At 36.5% G+C, this 14,428-nt stretch overlaps 1 protein-coding gene across 9 annotated transcripts in view; it reads left to right on the top strand.

The window, feature by feature from the left end:
• otofa (otoferlin a) overlaps positions 1-14,428 on the top strand; it is a 74,234-nt gene that overhangs the window by 53,691 nt on the left and 6,115 nt on the right. For 3 of the 9 annotated variants that reach the window (XM_051138727.1, XM_051138729.1, XM_051138730.1), the window contains exons 23-46: positions 74-263; positions 383-507; positions 1,802-1,936; positions 2,733-2,894; positions 3,138-3,209; positions 3,422-3,541; positions 3,662-3,823; positions 3,906-4,068; positions 5,015-5,169; positions 5,370-5,399; positions 5,504-5,638; positions 5,734-5,809; positions 6,897-7,036; positions 7,229-7,366; positions 7,453-7,590; positions 7,667-7,794; positions 7,905-8,075; positions 8,386-8,546; positions 8,631-8,773; positions 8,984-9,072; positions 10,762-10,860; positions 12,777-13,018; positions 13,478-13,656; positions 13,819-13,919. In XM_051138727.1, coding sequence (XP_050994684.1) covers positions 74-263; positions 383-507; positions 1,802-1,936; positions 2,733-2,894; positions 3,138-3,209; positions 3,422-3,541; positions 3,662-3,823; positions 3,906-4,068; positions 5,015-5,169; positions 5,370-5,399; positions 5,504-5,638; positions 5,734-5,809; positions 6,897-7,036; positions 7,229-7,366; positions 7,453-7,590; positions 7,667-7,794; positions 7,905-8,075; positions 8,386-8,546; positions 8,631-8,773; positions 8,984-9,072; positions 10,762-10,860; positions 12,777-13,018; positions 13,478-13,656; positions 13,819-13,919 — 3,254 coding nt within the window. Of the gene's footprint in view, positions 1-73; positions 264-382; positions 508-1,801; positions 1,937-2,732; positions 2,895-3,137; positions 3,210-3,421; positions 3,542-3,661; positions 3,824-3,905; positions 4,069-5,014; positions 5,170-5,369; positions 5,400-5,503; positions 5,639-5,733; positions 5,810-6,896; positions 7,037-7,228; positions 7,367-7,452; positions 7,591-7,666; positions 7,795-7,904; positions 8,076-8,385; positions 8,547-8,630; positions 8,774-8,983; positions 9,073-10,761; positions 10,861-11,014; positions 11,114-12,776; positions 13,019-13,477; positions 13,657-13,818; positions 13,920-14,428 lie in introns of all 9 variants that reach the window. The other 6 variants (XM_051138733.1, XM_051138732.1, XM_051138734.1 and 3 more) reach the window with 4 other exon arrangements.

Genomic DNA, 14,428 nt, shown 5'->3' on the forward strand with positions numbered 1-14,428 from the left:
TTGATTAGATGGAATTAAATTAGCTTGAATTTTTGATGTAAACATTCTGCATTGGTGCTTGTGTTCACTACAGCTGCCAGGAAAGAAAGGCTTTGGGCCTGCTGGCTGGACAGTTCAGGCTAAACTAGAGATGTATTTGTGGCTGGGGTTGAACAAACAGAGGAAAGACTTCTTGAGTGGCCTTCCTAGTGGTTTTGAGGAAAACAAGGCAACGAAGGGAACAGGCTTACAGGCTGTTCCTCCCATCAGCCTGGTTTATAACAGTAAGATTTTTATATATTTTAAATACGATCGAAGTACTTTTTTGCATTTGTTTTAGTGTTTGCATGTATGTTCAAACATGTACAGTATGTGATAAGTAGCCCTCTATATCTGTCTGTAGTGAAGCAGGTGTTTCAGCTGAGGGCCCATATGTATCAGGCTCGCAGTCTGTTTGCTGCTGACAGTAGCGGCCTGTCTGACCCTTTTGCAAGGGTCTTCTTCTCCACCCACAGCCAGGTGACAGAGGTGAGTGTGTGTTGGAGTCTTTGGTTATGAGTGCGCATTTCAAGGTCTGTAAAAGTACAGGACTTTTCAGTTTGGCTGTTAACAAATACAATAGGTGTTGTTTTTGTATGTGGGTAACAATTAGATTCCACCAAATTTACAGTATCACAGTTTTTATGTATTATATATATATATATATATATATATATATATAACATTTAAACAATTTCTAAAATGCTTGCAATGTAATTTTTGTAATGTAATGCAGTGGTGATAATTACATTTACCACAATCATTTCTTGTCATTGTATTTATTGATTTAGATATTATACACATCAATACAAAATTAATGCAAAATAAAAAGAACTTAAGAACATTTCATCACTCTTTAAAAGGATGGTTCACACACACAAAAAATGTGTTTTTTTTTTTTTTTTTTTTTTTTTTTATTAATTACTCACCCTCATGTTGTTCCAAAACCATAAGACCTTCCATCTGCGGAACACAAATTAAGATGTTTTTGATGAAATCTGAGAGCTTTCTGACCCTGCATAGACAGCAATGCAACTACCATATTCAAGGCCCAGAAAGGTAGTAAAGACAACATTAAAATAGTCCAAGTGACATCAGTGGTTCCACCATAATTTCATGAAGGTCATGAACATGTTGTTGGTTTAGACGATTTCACAATTTTATACAGCTCTTCCTCTCCTATAGTACAGAATGAGTGTAATTGTTCCTCAGGGGATCTAAAGTGCACTGTTTGATGTTATACTGTGGCTGGCAGCTGCATGGTTACAATTTATCTATAATAGTATCAATCTTGGAAGGAAAGTAGTCCATGAAGTCTTTACTGCTGTGCTGTTGGGAAATGTCAACGACCGTTGATGCTTTATTTTTCGTTAATTTAGTCACCGTATTAAATAAATACCTGGGGTTGTGCTTGTTTCCTTCTAAAAGAGATTTTTGTTTTCTTTGCACACTTGAACGTAGTAGTTGTGTTGTTGTCTATGAAGGGTCAGAAAGCTTTAGGATTTCGTCAAAAACATCTTAACTGGTGTTCCAAATATGAATGAGAGTCTTACGGGTTTGAAAGGACATGAGGGTGAGTAATTAATGACCGAATTTTCATTTTTTTGGTTGAACTAACCCTTTTAAAATGATGAAAACATAATTAAAGAAACATTAAAATGTCTAAAGCTGTTCAAATCTGACCTTTAAAACTAGAATTACTGTTATTTACTTTTGGTTAAAGGACAGAAGAGTTCTCATAATTACTGAATCATCCATGAACATTTGTGTATGTATATTTAAGGTCCTCAGCGAGACTCTTTGTCCTACATGGGATCAGTTGCTTGTGTTTGATAATGTTGAACTCTATGGTGAGGCCGGTGAACTCCGTGATGATCCTCCAATCATTGTCATTGAACTGTACGACCAAGACACTGTGGTAAGTTTATATTGCAAAACCCAAGTCTAATACCAACAAATAAAAGCTAAATATACAGAACTAAATGTCATTGTTTGCTAGTTCAAAGCACAGTTCTGTTGACATCATTCTTTCCATGTATGAGTCATGTTGAGAGTGTGTGAAAATGTGCCCTATTGTCCTGACTTGATGCTTTTTTCCTGTTTAAAATCTTCTGGTCCTGGCATTTTGTTGGACAACATTTTGGCTAAGTAGAGTGTGAACACTTATTTCAACACTGCTGTCAATCTGTGTTTGCATAGCTGAATTTAACAAGGCATGCAAGAAGTGGGATTGCTTGGGACTCCGTCCCAAAAACAAGATCAGACCATTTCCCTTACTTGCATGGTGATGAAAACACCTGTTTCCTGTGGCGATAAACTACCTCTTGCATTCCCTTGGTTGGACAGTTCAGAGGGTTTACAATTGGGTGCTTCTTTGTAGTTTTAGTCTCTACAGTAGTTTGTAGTAACCGTTGCTGTGATTTATTTCATTGACAGCTGAGGGCCAAGGTCAGATATAGCATTAATGTCCCTTTTTAATATTTAGAGCACAGATGAAGAAGCTAAACACAAGTAGAATTTGACTTCTGTGAATGCAAACTTTTATGTTAAAAATTTAATTAAAATATTTATAATTGACAACCAAAGCTTGATTTTCAGATCTTAAAGCCCCGGCAATACAATAACCATGATATGTCACAAGGAATGTGGCCACACTGACCCCTGGTGTTCAAAGGCAGAAGCGCAACTGTTGTTTTTTTGTGTGTGGCATCCAGGGGAAAGCTGAATTCATTGGGCGAACATTTGCAAAGCCACTAACTAAGATGGTTGATGAACACTACGGGCCCCCACGGTTCCCCCCTCAGCTGGAGTACTATCAGATCTACAGAGGAAACTGCACTGCAGGAGATCTGTTGGCTGCTTTTGAGCTACTGCAGGTACAGCCGATACACAGTGGATGTGATCAGCTTATACATACTCCAGTCTTGAGTGGACTCTCAGTCAGTGCTTGGCCTATCTTTTCATAAATGTTGCTTGAATACCACAGATGCAGATCACTCTTTTTCTTTTCCTCCCACTTGTATTTTGATCCTTGATCTTTTCTTGTGATTTCCCATTTCATTTTTCCATAATCATCTGTCCCATCTTTCTGCTGTACTCTTCCATGGCAACTTTAACAGATTCCTTATGATGATGAGGAGATCAGGAGGGCTCTTATTGCTGTCCATGACTTTGCTGTACCTCAGATCAAGGTGCAATAAACAAAATAACAGTTTCCTCTCTTGAATTCGGCTTTGTTTTCCATTCTTGTGTAAGTGACTTCATCCTCTTTGCTATTGCTGTGCTTTGGCTATTTTCCTGTTTTACAAGACATGGTAGAGGTTTGAAATAAAAAAAATGAGGATTTAATCGGTATTATTAATGAGTTACATATTTTAATTCTAAAATATATGTTTATCCACAGATTGGTCCAGCAGGGCGGGCAGCACTTCCTCCAATTGATGGCCCAACTGATTCAGACCGTGGACCCATTCTGCCTGTTCCATTGGGCATACGACCAGTTCTCAGCAGATATCGTATAGAGGTGAAAACACTGCCACAAAAATCCACAATTTGATTATGCTAACAATTGCATTTACTACATCTTGACCTTATATTATTTTATGCATTAGTATTTCCGCTCATGGTCTTTATTTCTCACCAGGTCTTGTTTTGGGGTCTGAGGGACCTTAAAAGAGTCAACCTGGCCCAGGTGGACAGGCCTCGTGTGGACATTGAGTGTGCAGGGAAAGGAGTTCAGTCAGCTCTCATTCAGAACTACAAAAAGAATCCAAACTTCAGCACGTTAGTGAAGTGGTTTGAAGTGGTAAGTGAAATTATATATGGAATGAAAATTCTCCACTTCATTTCTGATTTAAAAAGTTAACTTGAGTAATCTCACACTGTAGGATCTGCCAGAAAATGAGCTACTTCATCCACCACTCAATATTCGGGTGGTGGACTGCAGGGCATTTGGACGCTACACCTTGGTCGGGTCTCATGCCGTGACCAGCCTTCGCAAGTTTATCTACAGCCCCCCAGACAAGACTGCTAACAACTGGGCTCACACAGGTACCTATCATAAACAAATATACTCACTGTAAATCTATAAGTTATATAAAATAACAATACAATATAATAAAACTCTCCTAATGATCTTCTAATTATTTATGTGTACAAAAATGTATTTGTTGCATTTCAATGATAGTGAAATCTCACCATACAAAGATCACAAATAACTTTACATTTGTTAAATATCCCATCTACATTTTATTTGTAAATAGATATAATATAAAATCAGTCAAATTTCAATCATTATTGCATAAACTTTTATCCTTTATGCCACAATGTTTTGAGTAACAGCCCATTTTATCTGGGTCAGGTACCAAAACTGAAGATGAAGATGATTTGCAAGATCTTATACCACAAAACCTTTTTAGCACCATATTTTGCACAACCCTAATTTATGTATTTTAAGCAATTCACTTATAATTGCTTAGACTACTGTCCAAAAGTTCGGAGTCAGTAATATTCACTAGAGCATTTGGCAGTGTGCTTTCAGAGTTCGTCTGAAACCCTCCACCTCCCCAGCTCCACCTGTATAGATCTGCTACAGGTTTATATGCTAATATAGTGGTTTATGTACTGGCAGTAGCAAGTTCCTGTACTTGCTTTGCAGCAGCAGCAGCAGCAGCAATAATCTACATAAAACAACAATAACCAACAGCAGCAGCAATTCAGAAGCATAGCAGATCTATTCCGCCAAAATTAAATACATTAACATTGTTATATCCATTACCATGCTAAAATCTTCAGAGAGTTGTAATGATAGAACTTACATTATATAGTGTTTATTTTAAATTCTTGGTACAGACTATATCTTTTTTCCAGCTTTTCTGACTTTTCATTCCTTTTCTCTATTCCTTTTTCCTCTGATCTCTTCATGGTCTTATCCTTTCTGTCCTGGTGCTGGTTTTGGGTCATTGGTTGCTAAATCATATGGCCCTGTCCACACCAGCTAGACTGGCCAATGGCTACATGGCTCTCACGAATGGGACATCTCATTCCCGCCCCCACACCCGTCCCATTTCTCATCCCTCAGGTGATATTGTGGTCAATATGGACCCTGAACCCAACATTAAGAAGATGGACACAGTTGTCAAGATCGATGCTGTGAGTAGACATGCCATGCTGTGAGAACACCTGTTATGTTGCTGCTTGGTGTGTTTTTGTTAGAACTGTGGTTCTGTTTGTTTATTGCTTTAAGGTTATGCACCAACAGTCATGTGATGTGTATGCTAGTATGCTATTGTAGAATCTGTTGTGGACGTTGTTTGTATTTGATGTATGTTTGTGTGGCCCTGTCCTTGTAGACCACCGATGCTGTTGTTAAAGTTGACTTGGTAAGTCTTGGTTTGTTTCAGACAGATGTAAATGTTTTAGATTTGGTTTACATTCATTTGAATTAACCACATTACATTTAAAATAAAATCCTTTGTACTAACAGAATGAGGATGAGAATCAAAAAGAGAAAAAGAAGAAGAAGAAAAAGAAGGGAGAAGAAGTGGACGAAGAAGAGCCAGATGAGAGCATGTTGGACTGGTGGTCCAAATACTTTGCCTCAATAGAGACTATGATGGAGGTGGGAGGGACTGTCTTTCAATTAAATTTTTTGGCTATGATATATAGTGTGTCAAATTGTAATATTTTGCTGCAATATACTTAATGTGAATGCAGAATCTCAGAGCCCAGGAGGCCGCTCTGGCAGAGGCAGAGGAAAGAGAAGATTTGGAGATAGCAGCCGAGAGTGCAGGTAACCACAAAATTTAGCATGGACCTGGTGTAGTGTTCCTGCATAAAAATAATGTTGTGGTTAGGAACATGTTTAGATGAATACTGTCATCCTATATCCATCACCATTGTAGTTGTGACATAAAACCATTATTATTGTTTTTCATGCCATGAAAAAGATTTCTAACTTTTAATTTAGAAACTATTAAAAGTCCACCTATTATGCCATTTTTAAGGTTCCTAATATAGTTTTTTACTACAATAGGTGTGCATAACGCTTTTGCTTTTTTAAAATATGCATTTAATATCACATTTTTTTGCGATTCTTAAACGATTCATTCGAAGCAGTTTGAAGATTCAGTCTCTAAACCCCAGCTTTCCGTGAGCCTACTCTGCTCTGGTTGGTCAGATGGCTGTTATGTCTGTTGTGATTGGTCTACCACGTATGTGTCAGAAACGATACACCCATTGCCATAGCTACATATTTTGAATGACTGATAGAAAATATAAACATCTATTATATATCATATTTACAGGTTGTGATTCAGTTGGGCCAGCTGGTCCAAATAAACTGGGTATTGAGCCATCTTTCAAGAGTAAACGTTTTGTGAATCCTGCGATGAACTCCCCGAAACTAAAGAAGCAGTCGTTAGCATCACGTAAATCATCACGGGGTAACATATTTGCATAATGCCCGCCCTGTGTTTTTCAAAGTGCTATTCGAATTACTAACGACTCTGTTTAGACTGTTCATAGTTGATTCTATACTTTGGGCAACAATAATTTTATTTATCGTGCACTTTCAGCTTTGCCACTTTGCAGATCGTTTGCATTCACATGTAGCTACATTACACAGTGCATGAATGACTATATTGGAAATGGCATAACTAGGAGACTTTAATGTATTTGTTCTTTCATACTTTAAGGTTATTCGTCTAGTAAGTTATATATAATCCATATGTATTTTGGTTCCTTAAAATAATTCTCATGGCTTGAAGCATCACTGTTCAGTACAAACATCCATTTAGACCGGCATTGTTGGTGTTGTGCTCACACGTTTCTCATTTGCTCATTTCCATCTGTACCTACCCATTCACCCCTAACCTCAGAGATCAAAGTTGATGACTTTCCTATGAAAGGCACCAAACCCAAGGAAAAGAGCAAAGACAAGAAGAGCTCCAAGGACAAAAAGAAGAACCAAGATGGCACAGAAAAGCGACCTCTGAAACCAAAAGTTGATGAACTCATGGTCAGTGCTGCTTCTTGAAAATGTTACCCCACGGTGATTGTTTTAAATTTTTGCTGTGTTATAAACAAATATTTAAATCTGGGGCCAAAAACATTAAAATCTTCTTGACCCTAAACGTTTGAGCATACATTAGCAAAACTGTGATCTGTAGCAGTTCTAATTTTAGTGTAACTATAAACATCTTTATCTCAGGTGTACAGTAAAGAGCTGGAGAGTGACTTTGGTAACTTTGAGGACTGGCTCCACACCTTCAACCTGTATAGAGGAAAGGCTGGAGATGATGATGACCACAATGTGGTTGATGATGACAGGATTGTGGGCAGATTCAAGGTAAGAACATATAATGTATAAATCAGGCTTCAGAATTAAAGTATGAACATCTCATTTTGATTTGAATCTGTTTTCTTATGAACTAGGGTTCCCTCTGTATGTATAAACTCCCACTGTCTGAGGAGATCACCAGGGAGGCAGGATTTGACCCGAACATGGGCATGTTCCAAAGTATTCCTCACAATGACCCCATCAATGTCCTCATAAGGATTTATATCATTAGAGTGAGTGAATTCAACTTTAAATTGTAAGTGTTATTCATACGGTACAATGTCTAAAATAACATGACTCTCTTCTCAGGCTACAGACTTGCATCCTGCGGATATAAATGGTAAAGCAGATCCTTACATAGTCATTCGTTTGGGAAAGTCAGATATTCGGGATAAGGAGAACTACATATCCAAACAGCTGAATCCTGTCTTTGGAAAGTGAGTAGGCTGTACTATTGTAAACCAACCAAACCAATAAACTGGTTGAGCTGAAGCTAAAAAATATTCATTTCTTGAAAGCACAATCTCCTGTCTTTCCTGTCCTTAAGGTCATTTGACATAGAGGCTACATTCCCAATGGAGTCCATGCTGACTGTGGCAGTATATGACTGGGATTTGGTTGGAACTGATGACCTGATTGGTGAGACTAAAATTGATTTGGAGAACAGATACTACAGCAAACACAGAGCCACATGTGGCATTGCATCCAACTACTCTGTGTGAGTACTTTCTCACTTGTACTTTCTATGGGATATCAACATATTGAGCATGAACCTCTTTAATCTTTATAGAACAACATGTTAAAATTATTTTATTTGGGGGTTGTCAATTAAATATATTGATTTTACATGATGTAACAATTATATTGTCAAATAAAAAAAAAATGAAAATATAATTCAGCCATATTCAGAATCCATTTAGTCTTTTTTGTTCTGTCCAAGGCAAACATCAAGTCTTTATAATTAATGTGTTAAAATGACAATCCCATTTTCCTATTGTATCCTATTGTCTCACTGTGAAACCATCCAGCCATGGTTACAATGTGTGGCGGGACCCTCAGAAGCCAACTCAGATCCTTGCTAAGTTGTGCAAGGAAGCTAAATTGGATGGACCCCACTATGGACCTGGTGGGAGGGTCAAAGTTGCAAACCGCATCTTTCTTGGGCCAACAGAAATTGAGGATGAGAGTGGTGAGACATTACAGAGCTTATACAGAACTTTATCATGTTTTTCTCCAAACAAATATGAAAAGATATATTTCGTTTTGCTTTCAGGTCTGAAGAAGCAGACAGAAGAACACTTGGCTCTTACTGTTCTTAGGCATTGGGAGGAGATCCCACGTGTTGGTTGCAAACTCATCCCGGAGCATGTGGAAACCAGACCACTACTCAACCCGGACAAGCCAGGCATAGAACAGGTATGCAAGAATGTGCAACAAAATACCACTGTGATTACCAAGAACATACTCAAAGGTTCACCAAGTGACCTTGCTGAATTTTCCATCATTGGTAACAATTCAGAGCATGAATAAACAACTGCATCAATTTTAGCAGATGCAATTTATTTATGCTTGTTAAATGAAGGAACTTCCTTTATTATAATGTAACTATCAGCTTGAATTTTTCAGGGAAGGCTTGAAATGTGGGTGGACATGTTTCCTATGGATGTACCTGCACCAGGACCCGCCATTGACATATCACCGCGCAAACCAAAGAGGTAGATGATTTTGTTGAGGGTCTTAACTTTTGTTGCTTTTCCTTAATTTACGCCAGTTACGCTCTTGTAAAGTGTTTGTAGGTATTACTATTTAATTTGTATATAAGGTTGCATTAATTTTTACACGTTTTTTCCCCCTTAAAGTCTCTAGGTACATGAAACAAAGTGTAATTTGTTGATATGTGCATCAGTGAGTTTAGCCTTCAGGAGGATAAGACAAAAAATAGAAAGCTTTATTAATCAGTCATGCTGAGATCACATACTCACTCTTAGATCATTACACCCTTAAGCAGGAAACAGATTGCTTTGTTTTCTGGATTGCTTGTGCAATTAATATTCTTTGGATGACTTAAAAGCTTTGGATGAAGAAATAAGTTTAATCTCACTTGCTTTTTAGAATTGTTTAATATATTGATTTTCAACTGTGTTTACAGTGATATTACTGTGATTCAGCTACAGTTTCGATACAAAGGAACTACAAAACAGATGACAAACGCTTTCACCAAAAGTTGTAGATAAAACGCATCCTCCTTGTTCTTTTCATCTCATACTTACTCTACCAGCTTCACGCCTCTCATCTGCCTTTATTTTTTTATGTTAATCATCTAAAGAATCTGCAAGTTTTCCTACTTTAGTCTGAGATATTCATTCAGTGCAAAACATCAAAATGTACAGTTGCACCTTATTGACATAAATGCAAAAAGCTATCTGCCTATTCAATATCATTATCCAATAGTGTGCACTGACTAAATTATAAGAAGTTCAAGTCATTTTAGAGGAAGAGAAGACTATTACGTTAATTTGAATCTATTACAAGAACAGGAACATGCATCAAAGGGTTGGTTCACCCAAAAATAATCATTAACTAATGTCATTAATTACTCATCTTCATGTTGTTCCAAACCCTTAAGACCTTCATTCATCTTCAGAACATAAAGTTAGATATTTCTGATAAAATCTGAGAGCTTTCTGATCCTGCATAGACAGCAACACCACTGACATGTTCAAGGCCCAAAAAGGTAGTAAAGGACATCATTAAAATAGTTCATGCGACATGAGTGGTTCAACGTTAATTTTATAAAGCTATGAATACTTTTTGTGTGCAAAGAATACAAAAATAGTGACTTTATTCAACAGTTTCTTCTCTTCTGTGTTAGTTTTCGACACGCATTCACAACAGTACCACAATGCATGCATGTGGTGCTGCTGATGCAGGAGCCAGCATTCTGACTTAGAACCTTTTTTTTTTTCTTGCCGCAAAAATTCCGGTAGCTTCATAAAATTATGGTTGAACCACTGATGTTACATGGACTGTTTTAACGATGTCCTTACTACCTTTCTGGGCCTCGAACATTGTAGTTGCGTTGCTGTCTATGCAGGGTCAGAAAGCTCTCAGATTTAATAAAAAATATCTTAAGATGAACAAAAGTCTTACAGGTTCGGAACGGCATGAGGGTGAGTAATTAATGACAAAATTTGCATTTTTGGATGAACTATCCCATTAAGAAAGTAAAAAGGGTCAATGTTGACTCTAATCTGACAAAATTACTTTGGTTATATAAAAAAATAGCCATAAATATTTTTCTTTTAAATCTAACCAGTTACTGTTGTTTACCATTTGGCGCACATTTTTGGGTTAAAACACTTTTTACAGTGTGAGATGATGATCCCATTCTTTTCATCTCCCAGATATGAGCTCAGGGTGATAATATGGAATACTGACGAGGTAATTCTGGAAGACGATGATTACTTCACAGGGGAAAAGTCCAGTGACATTTTTGTGAGGGGGTAGGTATGGGCAGGTGTGTGAAAAGTGTGTAGTTTAATCTGTTACTTTTGTTTGTTTGTTTCTGTTTCCTTTCGTTGTTCGTCTGTTGCGTTTGTTGTTATTTTGTCTATCCCTCCTCCCCACCCCCCACGTCATTGCTGTGCTGTTATCTAGCTTTGAGCTTCGTGTTATTATTTGGAACACTGATGACGTAGTTCTAGAGGACGATGCTTTCATGACAGGAGAGAAGATGTCTGACATCTATGTCAGGGGGTAAAGACGATACGATCGCATGGCTTGACTGCTCTGCCTACCGCCTGCAGAAACCTGCACCTGCCCCTTCCATTCACAACAAATGAACAAATATCACCCTCCATACAGATACAAGTTAAACAGGACCATATCATTCAAAAATTATGCTGATTTCTAGTTATCACCCCTAAATGAAAAAAAATTATAATTTTAATTAATTCAATTGGCTGTCCAGTTCCTTATAAATAGATGTTTTAATATTTAATAACTGGTATGGTCTTGGTTTATAGAGCCATTTTTGTTTAGTATGTCTTGGCGACTGAGATGTCTTCATCAAATACTGCATGAAAGCATAAGATATGTCTGTTTGCATGCCAGAATCTATTTTTATAATCTGACATGTGGCATTTGTATATCAACAAGTTGTTTGTTCTACCTCGCGGAATTAATCTATTTTAAAAAGTTATGCATAAATTATGCATGTATTTTGACTACTGTGGTTCAGATAAATACATAATGCAGTAGCTTTATATGATGTAATGCTTTTGGGACAGAAAACTCTGTAGATCAAAGCCTTACAACTCAAAGGAACAGTTGAAAATGTATTCACCTTCAGGTCATCCAAATATGTAGATGTTTGTGTTTCTTCATTGGAACAGATTTTGAGAAATTTTGCATAACATTTTGCATTACATCACTTGCTCACCAATAAATCTAATGGGTGCCGTCAGAATGAGAGTTCGAGCTGATAAAAACATCACAGTAATCCACAGGTAATCCAGAACTCCAGTCCATGAGTTAACATCTTGTGAAGTAAAAAGCTGTGTGTTTATATGAAACAAATCCATCATGAAGATGTCTAGTAGTCTATAATAATGCTTTCTCCAGTGAAGAAGTCTATTCCCTGTTGTCCTCTCACATCAAAATCCAACAACATATTTATTTTAGAAGTGTTTTGGACTGTTTCTTACAAATATATAGTTTTTCATTTTACAAGATGTTAACTGATGGATTGGATCTGGATTACTTGTGGATTATTGTGATGTTTTTATCAGATGTTTGAACTCTCATTCTGACGGCACCCATTCATTTTTTCCCAAATCTGTTCTGATAAAGAAACAAACTCATCTACATCTTGAATGACCTGTAGGTGAGTACATTTTTATTTTTGTGTGAACTGTCACTTTAAGTGCAGATAATTGACTAGATGTCAGGTCAGACAACTTTTCTTTCTTTTCTACAGTATTCCCAGAGAATGCATTGTGATTTACTTGCAATAATATTATTATCAAAAAGAGTAACAAGCACTTAACACTTTTAAGTCATGAATTAATCATCTATATATTCTTTGCAGTTTATTATAACAAAATATAATAATATAGACTTCATTAAAATGTTCAATAACACCTACTGTAACTGCAATTACCATGGGGTAGAATTTTGATATATATTTTTTTTCCACAGTTTCAACTTGATTTGTATAAATGCTATTTTATGCATGTTGTCTATTCAGTATTTTTGTATGTAAATTTCACACATTACACAACTATATAAATGCACTCTTTGTTCATAGCATTTGTGCATGTTTTGTCATGCAACTTATACAAAAAATCACTTGTATATTTTTTGTATGAATATTAAAATAGTGTTTCTTCTAACAATTGAAAATCATCTCCCTGCTCAGCTGGCTAAAAGGACAACAGGAGGATAAACAGGACACAGACGTGCATTATCACTCTCTGACTGGGGAAGGAAACTTCAACTGGCGCTTTGTCTTCCCTTTTGACTATCTCATGGCTGAGGAGAAGATAGTCATCTCTAAAAAAGAATCTATGTTTTCCTGGGATGAGACTGAGTACAAGATTCCTGCTCGACTCACCCTTCAAGTATGGGATGCTGACCATTTCTCTGCAGATGACTTCCTGGGTACGTTCACAATTCAGAAAGACAAAAAAAGACACATATTAGATATTTATGACTTACTTGCATGTACTTGAGATAATTTTGGTTTTGAAGAATAAATAAATTATTGTAATAAAGATTTAATGAATCTCTGATGAATAGAGAGAAACAACATTTATCTGAAATATAAATCTTTTGCAACATTATAAATGTCTTTATCATCAAGTTTTGCATATTACAATGTTTTCTGAAGAATCATGTGACACTGAAGACTGGAGTAATGATGCTGATATAACATATAAAATATATTCAAATAGAAAGCAGTTATTTTAAATAGTAAAAATATTTCACAGTATTACTGCTTTTGCTGTATTTGGATCAAATAAATGCAGGCTTGGTGAGCAGAGGAGAATTCTTTAAAAAAACATAAAAAAACATTTGACTGGTGGTGTACATTTTTTTTACTCTCATTTATTTTCACAGGTGCGATTGAGTTGGACTTGAATAAGTTTACTCGTGGGGCAAAAACAGCTAAGCAGTGCTCTCTCGACATGGTTCTCAAGGAGCATGAGCTGCCATCCATCTCCATCTTTAAACAGAAGAGAGTAAAGGGCTGGTGGCCATTTGTGGCCCGGGATGAGAATGATGAATTCGAGCTCACAGTGAGTTAATAAGGAAAAAATACTAAAACAGGCATTTCATTACTAAATAAAATTATTACCAAATGTTATTTTACATTTGCTTAATAATTTGCCGACATGCGGTGTATTGGAATGATTGCATAAGATTAACTCATTAACATTCTAACCATGTCGTGCTCGCAGGGAAAAGTGGAGGCAGAGCTCCATCTACTGACAGCAGAGGAGGCAGAGAAAAATCCAGTCGGCCTTGGGCGGAATGAACCTGAGCCACTTGAGAAACCAAAGTAAGACATAAAGCCGTCATGTACACACAGCACACCTGAGTAATGATGTAGTTTCATGAATAAATAAATATGCAATATATCATATCTCATATTCTGCAGAGTAGATTATGAAAGCTATGAAAGTTTCTGCCTCAAGTGTAAAAAATAAAAAAGCCATTGTGAGATTTCTATTTTCTATTTCTGTTTTCTATTTTAACGTATTTTAAAATGTAATTTATTCCTGTGATGGCAAAGCTGAATTTTCAGCATCATTACTCCAGTCTTCAGTGTCAGTGTGAAATCATTCTAATATGCTGATTTGGCATTATCAATGTTGAAAAAGAGTTATATTGATGCTTTTGTGGATGCATTTTTCAGGATTGTTTGAATAGAAACCTCAAAATAATAGCAGTTCTTTAAAGCAGACATTTTTAGTAACATTATAATTGTCTTTACTGTCACTCTTTATCAGTGATGGGAATGACAGTGTTATAAATAAACGGCATTACTAACAGCGATATTTTTTTTAG

Source organism: Labeo rohita, chromosome 20 (genome assembly GCF_022985175.1).
Source record: "Labeo rohita strain BAU-BD-2019 chromosome 20, IGBB_LRoh.1.0, whole genome shotgun sequence".
NCBI lineage: Eukaryota > Metazoa > Chordata > Actinopteri > Cypriniformes > Cyprinidae > Labeo > Labeo rohita.